The following is a 21,346-nucleotide window of genomic DNA, read 5'->3' as shown; positions in this document are numbered from 1 at the left end:
ATTTATAGGAAAATGTATGAGGATTGCATAACCCAGTATAAGGAGGTTTTGGAGGAACACCACAAAAAATATGCAGAGACTGCTCTTGCCCAGAGGCATCACAAAAAAAAGGAGGAAGTTGAAGAAATCCAAAAGAGAATTTTGAAACACTGGAAAAAATACAAATGGAAGGAAGATGCTTGCTTGGATCTGGGTACAGCTCTTATCAATGCTTTTACACTAAAGCCTATTGGCAGTGCACTGCACATTAAAGGTGCCATACAGAAGTTCTCTCATTTTCCACAGTTTCCTTTAAGTTAATAAAATATATTCTTTGTGTTACACTATTTTTAAGGAAAAAAATCTGTAGCAAAGAAAAATTTAGAGTATATGTAGTAATATTCCTTTCTTCAACCCCTAAATGTAATGAGAAGAGGTTTGTCATTGGGGTTCTTGGGGTAAAAATGTTCTAAGAATCCTTTAGATCGAGGCTCTCAGACTTTTAAATTTAATTTTAGTATCTTTTTAGTGCAAGTTAATGGCATTACTGTTACACTGCAATTTCTGTCATCTATACTAAGTAACGTGCTCCTGATCTATTAATTTATCTTATATTTGTTAAGAAAATTAGGTTTGTTAATTAATGTTCTGAAATTAAATTTTATTTCTGCAGAGGCTGTTCCTTTTAAATCTGTAAATGATTGGGCTGTACACATGTATCCTTTATTTGTAATGTTTGTGCAGTTAGCAGGGAAAAAAGTTTAAATTTACCTTCCACAACTTTTTATTAGAAAAGACTAATTATTTATATATTTATCTTTAGAGTGGCAGCATCAGCATTTCTCTGCGAGAAAATCAAAGGTCAAATAATACACTTCAGTTTAAATTTATGGGAGCATTTTCCAGAGAGAGAATAAAAAATTTAATTTAATAACATATCCATGGAAACTCTTTTTTGGGAGAAGGTTAATTGAAGTTAGATTTGAAGATTTGGCAAAGAAATGTAGATTTGTCAGAGCTTTCTACACCTCTGGCATTTGTACTTATGGCACAGAGGGGTCAGTGATCTGGTGGTATCCCTTGCCAGAAAAAAAAATGCATGTTGCTCAAATATATAGTCCATAACATGAAAGTGCATCTTCGAAGCAAAAAACACAGGAAATGTTACATCTTGCCACTGTTGCTGCACAAGAATTCGTCAAACTGAAAAAAGAAGCAGATGAATTAGAAATGAAGATTGGTTCTTTAGAAAAGGTAACTGTATTTTAATTTTATTTTCTAGAAATACACGTTACGCAGTTATACATACTGCCATCATATTTTCTGAAACATAAAAAAAAGTGGTGTATTTTCAAGCACACAGGCCAAGATTCCAGTCTTCTGTTTCTGTAGCATCACATATGTTTTCTTAGAGAAGAGGGGTCCATGAGTGTAAAGGCTCTAGGAGCTTGCTTTCTGTTGACCTCAGCCTATGCCAGAGTTCCTGTCAAGGCACTGTGTCACGAGGACTTTGGTGTTATCTCAAGAGAAGACACTTGAAAACAGTGCAGGGACACTCCTTGGTGAGCCCCAGGGCTTGAGTGCACAGCTTTCACAGGCCCTGCTGGTTTTTAAGGGTTTGTGTTTAACTAAATATGCTTTACAACAAGAATAATGGAAATTCCCACTTTCCTTCTTTTTTTTTCTTTTCTTCCCCCCCCCCCCCAAATAAATATGTGGGTATAAAACCCTCAGAGGTAAAACTGGCTGATTTTAGACAGGGGATCAATACAGTTCCACTGACTAGAAGAAGCACTCATTTCAAAGGGATGATCTTCAAAAAATAAAAGGGATTTTGTCAGTGCAGCAGAGGACCCAGTCCTCTGTAAAAGGTCTGTTTTAAGCCTGAGTAGCCCAGTAGGCCAGCCTTGTAAAGGTTTAGTAATTTTTTATAGCATTGCATCTGGGTGCTTTTACCTCTCTGAAACAGCTGATCAAGGACTCCATTTACTGCCTCGTGCTGATAGAAGCATGTTGTGCACAAGTGGTGTCTTCTGGTTTTATATTTAATATTTAGTGATCCTGTTTGACACACACAGTCCTAGACTAAAGTTCCTAAGGTGGTGTGTGCTATATAAACATACAGTAGAGAAGGGATGAGGTGAATTTGCTCATAGCTTTGAAAGAAACCATGTAGGGAGCTCCAGGTTCTGAACAGATATACAGTGCACATGTTCCAAAACTGTAAGAACTGGAACAAACATGGGAGTTCCTCTCTTTAACCTTGTTCTGTTTATTTCTTCAGAATGTCTAGGCTGCAAAAACTCTACTGCTGTGCAGTGATTCATCAGGTTTAGAAAACTTCTGTAGCACATAGCTATAATATTTAAAATTGTGTCAATTTTTATGCTGTTTGTTCTTCATCTTTTAAGAGACTTGAAGCGGCTGCAGAAGATCAAGATAACTCTGAAATGACTGAAGGAAAAAATCAAAAAAGTCTCGAGAAACCAAAGGAGTTTAAAGAAAGGTGCACTTCAAAATTATTTTTTTCCTTGCTTTTATTCAGAGTAGTATCTCAGCATTACACAGAGAGTGCTACAAAACACAGATTGTTGCTAAAAATGAAGTGGCAAGCTTCTCTAACCCTGATCATGTGATTTAATTATGCAATTTTAAAAGTTTTATATTTCTGGGGATTAAGATGGTGGCAAATTTTGATTTTTGGAAGCTCAATGTATCGAAAAAAATACTATTCTAAAGTATTTTGCAGAAACCTTTGCTCCTCAGCTACTCTGAGAAATCTGTATGGGTAGTGTTACAAGTTTTGAATGCAACTACAGTGACTGTGCAGTGAGAGATAAAATACATAACAGAGATAAAATACATCAACTCTATTAAATGCATATTTGGGGGAAAGAGTCAGGGTTCCACAAGTCAGTTGTCTTCACCTCTGAACTACTTCAGAAATTTAACTCTTAATTTAGTTCTTAAAAACAAGCATGAGTGAAAGTTTCATAGACAGGATTAATGGCTTAGTAAATTAGTCAGCGATCATTTACAGCTGGGACTCACTTTAATTTGAGCTCAATTACAATGACTGAAAATCACCATCAGGACTGTCTTGCACTTATCTGGAGTCCTTATGAATGTTGAAACATCTCCCATTGAGCTGACACTTCTAGATCAAAATCCACTTTAAAGCAAAAATACGTCCAAAAGATTTTGTCTGACTGATTTTATGTCATGGTGCACTTGAAAAAGAATATTTTTGGGGCTTTAAACAGGGATTTAGTGGAATATATCTGTAGAAATATGTCATCCCTAAGATCCTTTCCACAGGGATTTTTTAGTTCTTTAATATCTCCTTACCTACAAATCATACAGATGATTTTTTTTTAAGCCTTTACACCATTCTACCTCCTTATGTAAGCTTTTAGAATTGGCAACAAGGGGAAACAAGAAACCCCATTAGTTTTAAGACAAAGCGAAATAAAAGATGGGAAGCATTCCCTTTGAATTTTCAAAGAAACTCACGTGTGTTCAGTCTGCAGAGCAAAAAAAGCCAATTAGGGACTTATTATAAGAGGCAGAGGTCTGTGCTCTGGGTATGGAGGTGTAAGAATCCCTCAGACAGGCTCCTCGTGGAAAGGAATCCGTGGGGTGCACTGCCAGACCTGCCATTTCTACATTTATCTCCCTGTGCTTGTACCTCCACCTGTAGCTGTGTCTGCACTGCACACCAGCAGATCTTTTTGGAGCTCTAACTGCAGCAATAATTCCATGGGCTGCATCATGGATAGAAGGTGGTGTAAACCTTTTACACTACCCTAACTCACAGTGCCTTTTAACCTCCATGTATGCACTTCTGTGATACAGCAAGTGTTATCAGACCAGAACCTGATTATTAATTAATAAGTTTTTCCTGGAGTAAATTTTAAAGGGTTTTGAAGTTTTTTTATGTCAAAAATATCCACAACATAAAGGCCTGTAGAAAATGGCATAAAATGGTATTTAAAACCCCTATTTGACATCAATTTATTAAAAGAAGTCTTCACTAGAAAGCATTGAAGCAACTGTTTAAATAACTACTGATGTTAAAAATGAGCGTATTATGAAGCTGTGAGCATGAACACTGTGAGGAAAAAAAACAAATAGAAATTATATTAAGAAAATGAGACTTGAAATAAAACTTTTGCAGACTCAAGGCAATGTACAAAAATACAACAGCAGAACGTGGGTGCCAAAGGCTGTAGTTTCTTGTGAGCTGTCCTGCAGTCACTACAAAGCTACTACTGAGCAAAGAAATCTTTGTGAAGAGGAGATATCTTCATCTGCCACAAAATAAGCAGAAAAAAAGGGAATTGTACTGTGAATCTCCATGAACTGATCCAGACCAGCATGAAACCAGCAGCATCAGGGGAAAGAACTAAAGAGAGCAATGAAAGCACTGAGCAGAACAATGTACAAACTAATACCCATGAAATGCTTTAGAGGGCTACAAGGCAAGAAACCAACTTGCAAGTCAATTAATAGGTGCTGATTTATATGTCCTCCTTTGGGCAGGAGAATGGAAGTGGTAAATGTTCTTTTAAAAGGCCTGGAACATTTTAGTTGGAATCATTTACTGCTGGCTGGTCAGTTATTGATAAGGCTGAGTGCAAAACACAGGTTCCTCTGCTCATACCAGCTGTTCTCTCTGATTTGTGGGCTTTTGTAGTTCACCAGTTACACTGACAGTCATCATAGGTAAAATTTGCAAATCAAGAGTTCTCATCAACCACCAAATAGGACTCAACTCTTTCGAAGCCCTAGTCTTGATTTCTCAATTAGAGATTATATTTATTACGTAGAAAGGCTGATATCTTGAACTGTGCTACAGCACATATCATGTCCATTCTCTCTGCTTTTCTAAAATGTTTGAGAGAGCTTTAATTTCATTATTCTGTAATTCTGTATTTATTATTTTTCCATTTTGGTCATATATTAATTCCACTTCTTATGTTCCAAGAGAGAGCTTTTTGCTAAAACTTCACATAAAAGATATCCCATGGCAGATTATTGCTGCTCTTTCAGTACCTTTGCATTACAAGAGATTAACTTTTACTGATCAAAGAAAAAACTTGGTAATATAATTCTTGGAAAAGTACTTAAAAAGTTGTTTCAGGACTTCCAGTGTAAACATATATGAAGAGGCAACCCTGTGCTCACCAAACCTCATAGGCAGTTATTAGTTACTAGTCATTTAAAGTCCTGCTTCCCAAAGGAATTGCTGGCATTCTCCTCATGAGAATACTGAGCATGACTTCAGGAGAGTCCTGTAAATACCACAGGAATCAGGTGTGATTCTTCATATGTCTGATCAAATACACTTGATTCCTTTAGTGAAAATGAAGTAATATTAATCTTTGGGCTTTGTTATGCTACAGTGAAGAAACTATTACTAAGAAAATGCCCCTTTATTTTGATTTAAGAATATCTATTTTTTTCCTTTACACTTTAAAAAACGTCCCCTGTTTTGCAGTATGGATCAAGATAAAGATTTTTTTATCTACTCAGATGTCTACTAACAATGAAGCAGAGAAAGAAGACAAATGCTCTTTCTTGCTACTGCAATTTGGACTGTTTTGAGCTTCAGTTTGCAGTTTGATTTTTCTTCCAGTGGTTATTAATTATGTCAGAGAAGATGCCCATGGTTTGTTTTTCAACAGTGTTTTTGAGGAGGGAAGGGAACAGCTGTATTGCACATGCATGAAGTTTAACTGCAAGTTCTGCTACTCAAAAAGTGCATATTTAAGAGCTTCTGAGTCTGGTTTGTAACTACCTTTGCTACATTCTTCTGAATAGATATGCCTTGTGAAAGAATATTTTTTATGGAGAATATGGGGAATATATTTAATGGAGACTAAATCTTTAGAAAGGTAGAGTTGTCTGCTAGGCTTTACAGGAGCACGTGGAAAGTGACTGCAAGAACTTTTAAAAACATAACTTAGCATCCTAAATTCTGTGGAAAAAAAAATCCAAAACAAAAGAAAAAAACCCCAAACAACAAAAAACCCCACCCTTATTAGACTGTCCATGGCAGTCTAGCTGATGACCTTAACCACTGCAGCCTTGTTCCATTGATCTTTGAATGATGATTGTGGTAAAGTGGTCCAATAAGCCACTTTGAACAAAGTGAGGCAGTTTTAGCCAGAGTTCTGTGCTTAGCTGTGTTTTGATTTCTCCTCGTTTTTATGCTCCCTGCATCTGAATTTAAAGATGCACCAGCTGTATACACATCTTATTTCCTGTAATATTCAGTCTTGACACAGGTTTATCTATAATCAGTGTAACTAAAAGATACAATTGTTTAAAAAAATCTCTAATATTCGTAGGGTTTTTTTGGTTGCTGTGTTAGGTGGTGTATGGTTTGTATAGTTTGTTAGCTCTCAGTCCAGCACAGCACCAGGTGTATATGTAACTACACATGAAAATGGTCCTTTTCATCAGAGTTACTTGTCTGAGGTGCATTCACAGTTTTATGTGAGCACAGGTATGGATATGAGTTTAATGTGTTAGGCCCACCTGTCTTAACCAGTGCTTCTAATTGGTATTTTTTTATTAGTACCACTAATTTTACTCCACATTGTTTTATAAAGAGCATCCTACATTTTATCTTATTTTTGTTTATGGAACATTTCAAGAAGAACCAACAGACTGACTCAGTTCTTTGTTTGTTCTGACCAGCATTGTTCAGTCAGTAACAGACCAGATGTTGTAGCTAGAAGCACAGAGGCACTAAGCAAGAATGCCAGAGAGAAAATAGAATAGAACTCATTATTTTAAAAAATGGTAAACGTTCCTGTGCCAAATAGCCACTTTACCCTTCATTGTTCTGCTAACCTCTGTCTTTCTCCACTGTAAAGAGCTATTTACCCTACACAGATAATTACCCCACAAGTGAAAACACTTGCTGCAGTTTTCTCTTTTGTGTATGTGTAGTGTGAGTATTCCAGACAATCTCAGAGAGAGAGAAGTGTTTTTAAATGTGAAAATGTAATTTCAGAACTACAATAATGATGTACTTTATTCAAAGTGTCAAATTTCAAACTACTAATTCTTTTCTTTGATACTGACAAAATTTAAGTCATCAATGTTCTTATGATTGGCTTGTTACTACTTGGTGGTTTCTTTTTTTCAGTGATATTCTCTGTCTGATATTATTTAAAGAAAATGTCAATTTTTATCAACTACTGGCGCTGAAAGTGGTAGAACCTCTCTGACAATATCCAACTCCCTTGAAAACTACACTTATTTGAAGCAGTTACATTTTATGGTTTCTTTTCTCTTGCAACTTAATGATTTTAAATTTAATTCTGTTTAGGATGTTTGAAGAGCCTGAACACTCACCTTTGCCAAAAGAGAAACATCAGTGGTGTAAACCATTACCTGTGCTACACATTCCTCAGAAATTGGTCCAGTCTGTACAGAGTATTAGATTCTCAAATCAACATCCAGAAACAGGTGCAGTGTGTTTAATGATTTCTCAGTGAGGATTTTGGATTATTTTTGTGTAAATGAATGGATAATGCACAACAACAAATCTAGTGAACTGCTCCTACTGTGACAGTTGAAGTCAAGTTTTCAGTGGAAGTTGGGTGCTTACCCATCTTTATGTTCAGGAAATCTTCTGTCTGGTTCCTCTGGTACCTATGCAATGAGTAAAGTAACATGATGCACGCTGCCAGAAAAATCTGAAACATGCCTTTAGCACTGTTTGCATTAGTACAGCAAATATTAACTATTATTTGATTAATACTTTCATATTTTATGATAATTTTCTTTTCGCTCTGTATTGAAAGGAAAATTTATAATCGTTGTTCCCAAGTTTAGTTTAACAATGCCATGCTTTGGATACTTAATCCTATTGACAATATTACATGATATTTATTAATTTAGGGAGAGAAGACAAAGAAAAAACAATGGAACTTTCAGTTGCCACTAGCAGTTCCTCCAATCTTGCAGAAAATTTGTCAGAGGTATGTAGCTCTCCCACTGGTAAAAACATGAGATTATATAATCTGGTTTATGTGGTGGTTTAAATTTAAAACACTTCAAACATGCCTTGTGCTATAATATCTTACATGAAACCTGCCAATCCTGTAATCTTGGTAATCTGCTATTATTTGGTAATGACAACAAAAATCTTTCTTTGCTGCCTTTTCATTCTGAAAATATGTTTGCTCTTGCAAAGCATTCTCATGTCAAACTTGAGGTGCTCCACTTTTCCAACTAATTTTGTGTAATAGTTTTCAAAATTTAGAATAACCTTTGTAGATTCACTTGGTTTTATGTAGCAAATTTTTGGAGCCTTAAAGGAGGAGCATAATCTATTACTGATGACTTGTCAGTCATCTACTCCATAATGAAGGATTTCATAAAGGACTGAGTGTGCAGGATGCTGTACAGGTGTGCCTACAGTTAACAGCTCAGTTCTGAGGTTTAACCAGAGACAAAAATCTGGGCTGACAGGAATAAAACCATGAACAACCTTGCTTTGTACACTGCAGGAATCCACAAGTCCATTTTCTGTCTCTCACCCATAAACACAGAGTTCATATGGCATTTTTATGAAATGGTGAAGTGTATTCGTATCTTAAATATTCAAACACAATCAACCAACCTAGGAACAAGTTGGAGGAACAGCTTGCACAGTTGTGAAAACCACTAATATTCTCATAGAGAGCAAGGACATTGATAGGAGCAATAGGTTGTTAAGGTATTGAAGGAGTACTCAGATAAGGGAAGGCCATAGGAGACAAAGTAAATAGTTTGTGATTGTGTTTGCTGTGCAGAAGCTTGGGGAAGCTTCCATATCAAAACCTTCTTTCTAAGGGGCACCTCACTCATTCTATTTAAACCCAAATGTTATTGAACAATAAAAATCAAAGTAAAATTAAACAGAACCAGTTGTGATTTTCTTAAGAATTTCAAAGGAACTGAAGGACTAAGAGAGGGAATCACTAAATGATGTAGAGTGGAGCTTGTGGGAGAAGACAGTGTCTTCATAATATAAGACAACACGAAGGGCAGTGGCCAGGCTGAGTGGAATGAGGCCAGAAGAAATTTCAAGCAATTCTCATTTGTGACTGGCTGAGGGAGTTGGACATGACAAGGATGATGGAAGGGGCTGTTGCCAGGGTAATCTAGAGATGAGGCTGGAAATCTAGGACTTAGAATTGCACTTAGACAATACTGAGAAGCAGTAAGTCAAGGTTAAGAGAACTTTCAGAAAGGATGATGACAACAAGGAAAAGAAGATGGAGTCTGAGGCAAAATAAGATTGGAAGAAAGGTTACTATGCTTCAGAGAAGGTGTGCTGTAAACTTCAGGAGTTGAGTGGCAGACAGATAATGCAGAACCAGCCCTTTAGTCCCCTATCCTGAACTGAATTCAGATTGATACATTTTGTAAATTAAAAATAAACTAGAACTAGATGCTCCCTGTGAAATAATGTGTTATCTGATGCAGAGGTAAAGAACCCTGGTGCCACTCTGCCCTTAAGGCACAAAGACACCCTAGATATAAGAGTTAGGGCTTTTGATCTGATAAAAATCTGTGAGGTGGGAGTACTTCATGTTTTCTGCAGTTTTTCAATCCACACATGAGATCTGTGCTGACTGAGGCTGATGTACATGCTCACATCAGCCTTCAGTGGCAGAGGCAGGCCTGGCCCAGCCCTTTTTGTGTTGAGAAGCAGCAGCAGCAAACCTGGATAAAGTTTGTGAATTATATAACATTATTTGTGTCACAGAGGAGTTAATTATTCACATCTAGTTATCAGTATTGTGACTAAGACTTTATAAAAAATTATAAAGTGATTTTGGGTATCATACTGTCAAAATGTAGATAATGGAAATATAGCAAAAAGGTAGGGTTTTTTTTACATTGCCTGATCCTTAATTCCTGGTTAAAAGAAGGGACTTCCACAGTGTAAGAAGAAATTAAAGTGATACTGTTGATGTCACAATTTCATTTGCTGCCTCATTTGAATTTTTCTTCTGCCTTTTAGATGGTTATTGACACTGCAGGGACCAATAACCCACGAATTGCCCAAGTTCCATCAATAGCAAGCATACAAACCCCAATGAAATTCAGGTAACTTTAATAAAGTAGTTTTCATTCTTAAGGCTGAGGTTTTTGGAAGTAATTCATATTTAGACAAACAATAATTTTTGTCTTTTAGAGTGACAAATCCTCCAAAGCAGTTGACTTCCAGTCAGCAGTTTGAGAGTAAAAAGGCAGTAATGGGTAAGGTACCACTGCAATTTTTTTTATAAGGCTGGATCATATAATTCTATGGACCAAATTTTCATTCTGGTGTTAAGAGAGCCACCATTTGTATTCCTTTCCCACTTTGATCATTTAGTTCAAACTTTGAGTATAGCAGACAGGCAGATTCATTCTGCATTGACCATTGCCAATGAATGGAAGCTTCCAACAGCTCCTGTAAATTCTTACTCTAGTCTCAAATTACTTGGGTAAAATGAAATCCAGTCTCAAAACCTGCCCAGGAGGCATGAGAAAATGCAAAGAAAAGGGGTATAATAAACCCAGTCATTTAGGAATCTGGAATCATCACATTAAGATTATTAATGACAAAAATTAACTGGAGAAAAACATACAGAATGTTTACAGAAACAAAACAGGGTAGTTAGAAACACACCTACAGTTTTTGAGATTACAAGGCACTGAACTTCAGTTTAAATATTTTTTTTCTAATTATACTGCCAATTTAGATGCATGTAAAAGGTTATAGTCTATAATTTTTTATAAATAGGACACTACTTCTGTGTCCTGAAACACAGTGTCCTTAACCCACAGTGCCTGAGATGTTGCACGACCTGAAGCTTAGAGCAGAAAGTCTGATAACATTCCCTCTCGTTTCTCATCCTCCTTTAAACACTTCATCACTGTCACACGGATGTGCTTTTTATATTGCCCCCACCTGGTTTCTATTGACTGCTATTTAGCACTCTCAGAGGGCAGTGGCTGGATTAGACAAACACAGCACTCTCAGGGAACAATGGGTAGGTTTAGAGAACACACCAAAACACGTGAAGCAGCCCGAGTAATGCTCTGACAATAGTGAGTAAGTGGCAGAACAAGAGGTAATTATTATGGATGTAGCCACAGAGTGGGTTGTTATGAAAACCACAGTCAGAACACTTCCTCAGCAATAGCAATGCCGACTTAGTAAACCCTCCTCAGGGATCCTTTCCCACAATGTAATTTTTATGTACCTGTTTAAAAGGCTGCTGTAATACAGACAGTGCTGTCTTTTTTTGTGCAGCAAACCAAGAGGCCAAACGTGGTGATAAAGAAGCAGATGAGCCAAAGGAATCTTCACACATACCTCAAGTAAGCAAAGCATTTCTTGTGTCATAAGTAATTAATTTATTTACAATAGTCAAAATATTTAGACATGTTTGAATCGTTTGGCAAGAGGTGAGTCTCAGAAATTGGCAGAGTGACTCACTGTAAGGCACACAACAGGTGAGGAGCCAACCAATACCCTCTGGTTGGTAATATAGTGATCATTGCTCTTGATCACATCAGTGTTCTGAGGGGTTTTTTGCTGCTTTAACAATAGACCATTTAGGATGACTATCCTATGCACATCATATTTTTTGTATCAATTGGTGCATAACATTTTCATCAGTGTGAGCTGATGAAACATTGAAAAAAAAGACTGCTTTTGAAACTTTATTTCTCACTAAGAACTGTGATAAATAGGCTCAGTGCTGGCTCCATTGCCACTGCTTTTACCAGGTGTGCCTGGATGTGAGATCAAGCACACATAATATTCAAGTAATATTCAAGCCAGTTGTGTTGCACATGTAGGTGGTATCCAGATGTGGTTTAACACCCACCAGCAGCTGAGCACCACACAGCCACTTGCTCCCTGCCCCCCACAGTGGAAAGGGGAACAGAGTCAGAAGGGTGAAAATGCAAAACCTTGTGGGTTGAGATAAAGACAATTTAACAGGTAAAGCAAAAGCTGTGCATGTAGTGAAACAGAATAAGGAATTCAGTCATTATGTCCTATCTACAGGCAGTTGTTTAGCCATTTCCAGAAACAGAGGGTTCCATCACTCATAACAGTTGCTTGGGAAGGCAGATGTCATGACTCCAAACATTCCCCTCTTCCTCTTTCTTCCCCACGACTTTTATTGCTGAGCATGACATTACATGGTGTGCAGTACCTCTGTGGTCAGTTGGGGTCAGCTGTGTCCCCTCACAGTTCCTTGTGCACCTCCAGCCCACTCAGCAGTGGGAGAGAAACAGAAAAGACCTTGATGTTGTGTGAGCACTGCTCAGCAGTAACTGAAACATCCCTGAATAATTATCACTGTATCTCCTATGCCATCCCCTGTGAAGAACACAATCTCTACCCCAGCCCAGAGCAGCACACAGCTGCAACTAGTAGACAAGATCAAGTCTGAGATGCTCTTCATCCTCTGGTTGATTCACTACAGAATGGTGCCTGAAACCAACTGATGGAGAAGAAATATTTAAAACAATATTGAGTCTGGTGGAAATTGCTGCACAGAATCCAAGTGTACATTCTCATTTAACCTTTTCTGAGGAAGATGAAGTATCTCAGTCAACTGAAATACATTCTGCTGGTGATGTTCCTTTTTCTCACTAGGGAGCATCAAGAGGATTCCAGTGTGACCTTAAACATTATGCTAAGACATACTTTAGAATTACATCTTTCGTTGAAAATGTTACTTCACAAGTTTCTTTATTTTTTGGATGAAAATTTTAACTCACAGGAAGTCCATTTTAATTGGGTAAATTAAGGTTACAGTTTTAAGGATGGTGAATATGTCACTGTGAGCATTTTATTAAAATCCTTTTATTTCTCATGAGACATCACTAGACCTAAAGTATATCATGAACATATTTATAGGTAAATGGGCTAATGATATTTTGGGAAATTTTATACGTTATAAACATTGTTGTATATTTCTTTTTAATAGGATGTACACACCTGTTTTAATCCAAATGAAGATAATCCTGACACAGTAGAAGAAAGTGCAGAACCATTTTTAAGAGCACCTAAAACACCTGACTTAAAGGGGAAGAAGATGCAGTTCTCTGAAACACCTCCCTTTGACTTGTATGATTTCAGCTTTTATTTGATCTTGGGCAAAAAACTGTATTGATGTTTATTGTATAAGCCTTTCTGCTATTCTTGGAAGATACTATAAAAAGAATTTTCTAGAAAACTTGACTGAAAATATTCAGATTTTTTTTCCAATTTATTCTAGGCATTTATTAGGTTTTCTTCTTATAATATCCTTTCCACTTGAGGCTGTTTGAAAGAGCAAGACTCTGCTTAGAAATATGAGACACATTGTGTTTTCCTGCAGTAATATTTGTACCCCTGATTTCTGTCTTTATATAGGCTGTTGTTGTTAGAAGGGTAGAGAATTGGTAAGAATACCACTTTTGCTTTAAAGAATTGTGTTACCTGTGCTGTGATGCAAAAAGAAATTATTGATGGAAGCTATGGGGATTTAAAAAGGTGAAAAAACAGAAAAAGAAAAAAAATAGAACAAAAAAAGCCATCATTACTTAGAAAACTATTAATATGGTTTATTCCTTTCTGTATTTACAGCATTCAAAATTTAGGTTGTGAAGAAGGAACATCAAAATCTCCTGCTTTCTTTTCTCTCATGAACTTCTCCCAGAAGTCACCTGGCTTTAACTTCTTTGGTTCTTCTGTGTTTGGGGCACAAAACTCATCTGATGAGGTAAAAATGATTACTTGTGAGCACCACATTTCCACAAAGCAAAATAAGTGAAGAAAACAGCACGGACAGTGAATGAGATTTTTCAGACTGGTTATCTTGTAGTAAATTTATTTTTTTAATATCTTGCTTAATTTTACTTTGTTGTCCTTTGAAAATGTTTAACTCCTTTCCTGGCAATTCCCCCTATGATGACTTCTGACCAAGTATGAATCTTTCTCAGATGGATCTTGTGCAAATGTAGTGGTGACTTGATTTACCAAAAGGCTTCTGGTTCAGTGTTGCAGTGCAAAATTTAGGTTCTCTAGCAGAATTCCCAGCTCACACACACATCCTCTGTGGTCTTGATGAGATGAAGAACAGTGAGAAAGGAAGAAAGCACAATCTATTAAGGGCATTGAACAGCAAATATGGAATAGTTATACTTAAATGGAGGAGCTATGTAGACAACTATTTGGAACAAGGAAAGGAATCCAGGTCTTCCTTTTCCTTGCAGATTCCCCAACTGCAGTGCTGCCCAGTCAATTTTCCTCTCCTGGGTTAACAGGGAGATAATTGGGGCTCCAGGATGGATGTGTGTCAGTGCCTAGGACAGGGGTTAGGAACCACTTGGCAGTGGAGATCCAAACCCCATTATGCAAATAAGGGATTGGAGCTCAGGTATCTCCTGTTTCAGTGGACAGAAGCTGAAACAGGGGTGAGGGAAAGCACCATTTCATTTTGTGTTTGGCAAGATACGTGTTGTTGGTGTCTTGTAGCATGAGCTGTGTGTAGGACAGAACACACTGGTGAGCGGTTTGTGAGTTGTTGAGGAATGAGCTGGATATTAAGTCATGCAGTGCTGTCAGAACCCACATTATTTTGTGCCTGTTCAGTGACAGAAACTAAGAATTATCAGACTGTACCAGAGGTGGGATTCTCTGCCGTTAGATTGGGGTTTTGAAGGACTTCAGCATCTATTTTAAATGTGGTGTAAGAACTCTCCTCAAGAGTGACAAGTGATTACCCTGCTACTCTTTCTGGCAATGGCAGCTCCTACTCAGTAGGAACTAATTGTGTTGTTGCTTAGAGGTTTTCTAAAATGTCACAGAATGAAATAATTTTGGGTTTTTTTCAGTTTAAACAACAGCAGTTAGCCAGATCAGCTTTTGGACAGCTACCAGTCTGATGTGGTCTTTTTTCTAGGAGAATGGAGGGAGTGTGTTTGCAGATATGTGCAACTATAATGAAATCTATCTGATCAAAGAGTTTCCTTTGCAACTTTAGGGACTGATATACACCTTTGAATACAGATTTTGTGAAGGCTGCTAACACTGAGACAGTGTCTTTCTCACCAAAAGCAAAAGAGCATATTACATACCTGCATTAGAGCTTATCTGTTGCCTTTCTCATTTGTTAAATAGAATATTTGTTTACATTTTCAGGCAGAAGAAAATTTTCCTGTGGGAAACCTGAACACTCAGTCCCCACACAAAGATATTGGTAAGTCTGAAACTCAGACGTGCTTGTGTAGACCAGCTGTCTTCTGCTTGTGTTTATATGACTGACAAGCTCATGATCCTGCTTAGCAGAGCACCTTTGTTTGTCTTGAAAGGACAGTCAGGTGTGATAATGTAGCTCAGTGGTTTATTGTGCTCATTTGTGTTTAGATGAGCTTAAATCTTTCCTTGCATGTTTGGCTTCAAATGTCTGAGACACCATGGGAAGAAAAAGAGGTATGAGAAAGAAAGAAATAGCAGTAGTGGCAGGTGTGTTTGAAGCAAATGGAGAGGACCTGCAAGGGAGAAGAAAAATTCAACTCTCAAAGCTTTTTCACAGATAAAAGGAACAGTTATTTTAATGTAAAAAGCTGTAGTACTTGGTAAATACTACTTTAACTTAAAGATACCAGCTTAGAGTTGGAAAGAGTACATCTGCTTGGGTTTTGTTTCCTCCCTCAACTAAAATGAAAATAAAGTTTCCATTTGATTAAAGAAATCTCAATAGTAAACTAACTTTCATCGATGTAAACTGTTGAAAGTACACAATGTAAAAATGGCACAAAAGAGCAGAATCAGACTTAATACACAGTATCTTTCACTCAGTATGAGTGAGCCACAGACATTTGCATGATCTGTGTGAAGTCCTGGATTTTCTGAAAGGAAAAGCCAATTTTTAATTATATCAATAGGATCAAAACTTCTGATCAAGCACTTCCCTGAAGGGAACTGTAATCTAATCTTTTTCTTTTGAGGTGCTGCAAGTGCAAAGCTACTTTTTTTTAAAATTGGATGAGTATAGAATATAAGGGTTTATGCATATGTAGCTGTTGTTGTGTGTGAATTCTGTGCTACTAAATAAAAATTCAAGTGTTTTTCTGTCAGCAGCTTTGTTTTTCCAAGTATTTCAGTGATTGATCACATTGTTCTCTAAAGAAACACTTTTGTAGATTCTGTTTACAAAGACCTCTGTTACTCTGTTGCAAAATATATCATGCACAAGTGTTTTGTTGTTCTGAATCATTCCAGCACTTCACACTTCCTTCGATGTAGATTCTAATAATGACCTCCTGGAAATACCATTTCTAGTGCAGAAATAAACACACAACTGTATGTGGATGCTCAGCAGGACATTGGGCATAATGTGTTTTTAAAGGAACATATGCTGAATGCAGAATTCTCTCAGTAAGATTTAATCTAATAATAAATAAATTGTGTATTCCATATAGGGAGCTTCTTTGGGAAACCTGAAAGTGAGGATGCATTTGCCTTTCCCTTCGCCTCAGAATCGACTTCTCATGCATTTGGAGATGGAAAAGATGACTTTAGTTTTCCATTTGCATTTGGACAGGATCAGAGATCATCACAATCTCCTTCTATGAAAGGTTTTCATTCTTCCTTACAAAATACAAAGCAATTTACACTCTTTTGAATGCCTTTGACTTCCTTTTAAATTCTTTTCCTACTTAGCCTTGACAAATGTTTTCAGTTTCTGAAGTTAAAGTACAAAGCATTTCATCTTCTCCTTTCATTTCTGTAAGAAATAATGTAAGAATACATTACTGTAGTTGCTGCAAGAACATGTGTGTGTTGATGCAGATTTATTTTTCTTATTTATTTTCTGAAGGTGTTTTTTCATAAAATGTTATGATATGCTCTTGCCAGATTGGCACTTAGAAGCAGCAGAAATATCATTTTACAGTAGTGAGTTAATTCAATATCTGTGTGAGAGCATCTAAACATCTAGATGACTACTTTCAGCCTCTGAAATAAAACAAATTGCTTGTATTAGTAAGAGTGACTTTATTGTAGCAGTAAAAGCTGAATTTGAGTTAGACACTGTTTTAAGTATTCTGTGTGTAACAACTGATTTATAATTTTGAAATAAACATTTTTGTTAATTTTATGTAAAGTTTTGTAGTTATTTCTTAATATCTGGAGTGAAACAATGTTGCAATTCTAATACTTAACATTTCAAATTCAGTCTTTCCACTCGACATACTGAAAGCAAATTTTTTCCTCTTTATCTAGTGTCTTTCAAAAAAAGGCAGAGACAGTTCCCAAAGTCTAACTGTGGTCAGCACAAGTGTATCCCTCAGCTCTCCACAAATGCCTTTCCTTGTGGAAAGAATGGCTTTTAAGACAATATCAGGGTTACTCAGCAAGGAATTCTGACTGTTCTGAGCCAGCACAGCCCTGTGCCCTGTGAATCCCTCAGAACCATCTTCTCTAGAACCACAACTTTCACATTTATGGCCTTTGAAGGAAACACCAGATCACTTTGGAGATATCTTTTTTTCTGTTACATATGAAGCATAGGTTACTAATTTTGGATGCTCTTTATGAATTTATGAGGGAATTGGGTTTCTCAGTCATTTACTATGAAGCAAACACCCTTCCTGACAGCAGGCAAGCAAAATAGAAGACCACATCAATCAGCAGATTTCACAGAGACATTGCAAATGCACAAACTAGTTAGGGGGGCACGTAGACTGAGTGGAACAAGTGGACTAAAAGCATCCTGTCCATAGAATCTGCACAGTCTGCCAAAAAATGTCAACAATGTCAGAAGGGGAGTAGAGTCCCTTTTCCCTCTGCTCACCTGCAAAGCCCTAAATGACCAGAAGCTTGGTTATCTATGCCACTGTTTCTTTTCTACCAAACTCCTAAATGTCTCAGGACCATTTTTGTAACACCCAGATTTTCTTAAGTACTAGTACCTAGAGATTTGTGAAATTTGGATTTTTTTTTTTTTTAATGAAGATGAATCAGAAAGTTTTAGTGAAGTCCTGCTGAACTTCAGCTAATAAGAAGTGAGACTCAGCTTTTCTAATCTGCTGCATACCTGGCAATGTGAAAAACATAAGGGAGAGGCAAGTCTGAGACTGTGTTATTTAGGGCTGAAGCTTTCTTTCCCCTCTCCTGATGGATTCTGTCATCCATGTCTCTGACATTAAAGTCCAGAAGCCAAGGCTGCAGGCTGAAGAGGCAGAAACCATAGTTCTAGGTCTTGGTGGATGTTTACTGACAGAAACTGGATAGGCTGATTAATAACATAAAAGAGAAAGCTGCTGAAAAAGAGCTCTGAAAGAACCAACCACTCAGCATCTGGGATACTTTACTGAGATCTAAGAGCATGAACTGCTAATAAACACACACTGAGTTTTTTTCATTAGTATCAGTCAAATTCTGTCTTAAAATGGTCCCTTATTGGCCTATAGAATCAATAGCAGTCATGTTGCTGGATTGCTGACACAGAATGTATCTCACTGACCAACGTCATTTTGGTTCATCCCTTACACACACCCCTGACTGCATCCACCTCTGGTCTGAAAGCTGTGTAGACAGAGATTCTCTTGTCAGTGCAGTGAGAGCTGCTTGAGAGCAAAATTCCAGGTATTCCAGGTATTACACCTGTTACTCCAGCTGAGCTGGAGATCAGGAACCTCCACCAGCGCCGTGGCAGTGGCAGCTGGGAGCTGTAATCTCCTAAAAGCAGTGCAGCTGTCAGCAAGGTGGCAATGGGGTTGTGCTGTGCCCTTGTGCTGTGAATCCTTGGAGGGGGAGTTGCCTTTTTGTTCTGTCCTTGTATTGCACCTCAGGAAACAGAGCTCAGGTTCACAAGCGAGCCCTAAGGTACTAACAGCAAAAAACCTCTCTTAAATAAGCAGAGAAGGGATTTGGCTTTGACTCTTATATGAGTATCCTCCTCAGAAGGCAAATGTTTGTTCAGAGCCCTGATATATTTACTGTTCCACTTAAGTTTTTAATGAAGTTTTTGACAGAAAACGACTTCACTTGAAAAATTCCTCGTAAAAGGTAGTGTACCACCCTGCATTAGGTTAAATAAATATTTATAACAAATATCTTATGTCACCAAATTGTGAGGAAATAAAATGATATTTGAAGAAATCAGTTTTCGAATTTCTTGAGTAAAATGTTTGAAGGGTGACTACTGACATTCACACTCCTACCTGCTGCTGTGACGAGACAGACACTGATGCCTCAGTTTTGTTTCTCCCTCAGACATAATAGCTATATGGAGATGATATTCTTCTGCTCAGAAATAACACAGACAGCATGTCTCCACCATATGCCTTGTTCTGCAAAGTGGTCTTCCAGTAAAAAAAACCCCACAACATTATAATTTGTAAAGTAACACAACACCTTGTCCGGAGCACCATCTACTATTTTACTGTTAGTTTTACTGATGCATAAATGTAAAAGCATGTTTATAAGCAGTTGGGGGTATTTGGCTAACAAATAAGCAACAGCTGGATAAATTTGGTGCTCAAAAATCAAAGTAGCAACTATGAGGTAAAGACTGATGTAACGACTTCCAGCAGTTTTGGGATACAAGACTTATCGTCATGGAATGCTGTTTTGTGACTTCACCCACCACTTTTGGCAGGAAATTAGACCTTCAGCAAACTGTTCACACTCAAAAATCAAATTTTATGTTAAGAGCAATTTATGAATTTTCTGTAACTTCGGTCCAAGTCTATCAGTATAAAGTGCATATGCTCAGCATAACACTCTGTAGGACAAATTTTGTTGTGCTGTTATATGTAATAGGTGATAAAACCACAGGAGTTATTTATATTTTATGTCAGAAACACTGCTCAGTATTTGAGTGTGAGTAGGGCATCTGAGAGTGTTAAAACTGGCTTTTTGCCATATTAAATTGCCAGTGATATGTTGTCTGAATACTTTGAGAGGAAAAAAAAGCATATGGCATGGCACTGTAGACTCATCTAATTGCTCAATGATTTTATGTGTAATATAGCAAGAGCAACCAGAATTCTGGATTGGAAAAGCTGCAGTGACAAAAGTGCTACAAAACTGGAGTTACAACCCACAGGGTTGGTTAGATAACATTAAAAGTAAGTAATGGCTCTGTTTCTATGTTCATATTATTAATAGGATGCAAAAAACATCACCTGTATTCTAAACATCTAACAATTAATGACAAGTCAATTAAAAAAAAAGTGTCAGTGGTTTGCAGCCCTAGTTGCAGCCTTTCCACACAGTTCAAGATAATTAGTTCATAACCTCATTGTACATTGTGCCTCCCCAGTCTGGGCCCTACGTGAAGAAAAAATATCTATTTAATTTTTCATTTCAAGCCTATGAACATAATTAAAACTTCACGTTGGAAGTACAGGGGCACCTCTGCCTGTGCCTGGGCAACATGCAGGCTTTGGGGGCAGGGGTGGAAGAATCCCTGCATCCCAAGAAAACAATCTTACACTATGGCATTAGTACGTTTAAGCATTTCAAGGAAATAAGCTTTAAGTGCTACATATTGTAACAGATTGGAATGTGTAGACTTACAGTATTAGATGGTTGTAATCCCCCCAGTGCAAGGCTGATTGCAAGGGGAGCAAGAGTTGGCTAATCCTTTTCGGCCAATGGCATAAAACAAGGATTAGTTTTTCATTTACTGCAACTGAGTGGGTCATTAGGATCCAAAGACACTAATGAGCCTGAACAGGCAATTGGATTCTGGTTTCAAAGTTATGGGCTAGTTTCAAAGGGGATTGACTGTGTCTTTTAATGATTTAAAACATGATGTTTCGGTGACCTTTCGCCTGAAAAAAATGAATGAAGGATATAACCATGGAACACAAACCTGGAATGTTGACTTTTTTTCCTCCTGAAACTTGAGTTGTTGCCAGATTCATTGCCTTAGAGGCTGAATGGCTCATTTAGAAATATCTCTGTTGCCTTGCTTTTATGTTCTGCTCTTGATGTCTCCAGAGTTGACACAAGTCACATGCAATCAAGTCTGTGTTCCTGGTGGACAGGCACTGTCCTAATATCCTCTGACTCACACCCAGGTTGTTTGCAGCTCAGCAGTTCTGCTTCCAGACACATCACTTTGTGTTCTGATGCCAACATCTTGCTGAGAAATTGCCTCTTGGCACGTTGTTTCTTGAATCCTGTACCTTGCTTGATTTGATGTGAGGATGATGCTCTTTTTAGCACTTGCAACACGTTACCGTTGGAAAGGTAAATATTTTCCCCCCACCTTGCTACATCCCAGATTTTCTTCTTTCCAGGAATCACTTGAATTCAGCAACAATGCATAGCTTGCATTTTGTTTCATTC

The 21,346-nt window shown here is 37.4% G+C and overlaps 1 protein-coding gene across 6 annotated transcripts in view; it reads left to right on the top strand.

The window, feature by feature from the left end:
- The window catches only part of CUNH14orf39 (chromosome unknown C14orf39 homolog), a 36,280-nt gene extending 17,214 nt beyond the window's left edge, over positions 1-19,066 (top strand). For all 6 annotated transcript variants that reach the window (XM_051769881.1, XM_051769880.1, XM_051769877.1 and 3 more), the window contains 13 exons: positions 9-193; positions 653-695; positions 1,113-1,233; positions 2,391-2,485; positions 7,322-7,461; positions 7,897-7,976; positions 10,010-10,095; positions 10,184-10,248; positions 11,291-11,358; positions 12,984-13,123; positions 13,625-13,760; positions 15,182-15,239; positions 16,465-19,066. In XM_051769881.1, coding sequence (XP_051625841.1) covers positions 9-193; positions 653-695; positions 1,113-1,233; positions 2,391-2,485; positions 7,322-7,461; positions 7,897-7,976; positions 10,010-10,095; positions 10,184-10,248; positions 11,291-11,358; positions 12,984-13,123; positions 13,625-13,760; positions 15,182-15,239; positions 16,465-16,667 — 1,420 coding nt within the window. In that variant the 3' untranslated portion in view covers positions 16,668-19,066. The remainder of the gene's footprint in view (positions 1-8; positions 194-652; positions 696-1,112; positions 1,234-2,390; positions 2,486-7,321; positions 7,462-7,896; positions 7,977-10,009; positions 10,096-10,183; positions 10,249-11,290; positions 11,359-12,983; positions 13,124-13,624; positions 13,761-15,181; positions 15,240-16,464) is intronic.
- Positions 19,067-21,346: the final 2,280 nt, after the last annotated feature.

Source organism: Manacus candei, unplaced genomic scaffold (genome assembly GCF_025592945.1).
Source record: "Manacus candei isolate 608988 ecotype Guabito, Panama unplaced genomic scaffold, ASM2559294v1 h1tg000113l, whole genome shotgun sequence".
In the NCBI taxonomy this organism is placed as follows: Eukaryota; Metazoa; Chordata; class Aves; order Passeriformes; family Pipridae; genus Manacus; species Manacus candei.
The sequence above is the reverse complement of the archived record's forward strand: the minus strand, read 5'-3'. Positions and strand labels throughout refer to the sequence as shown.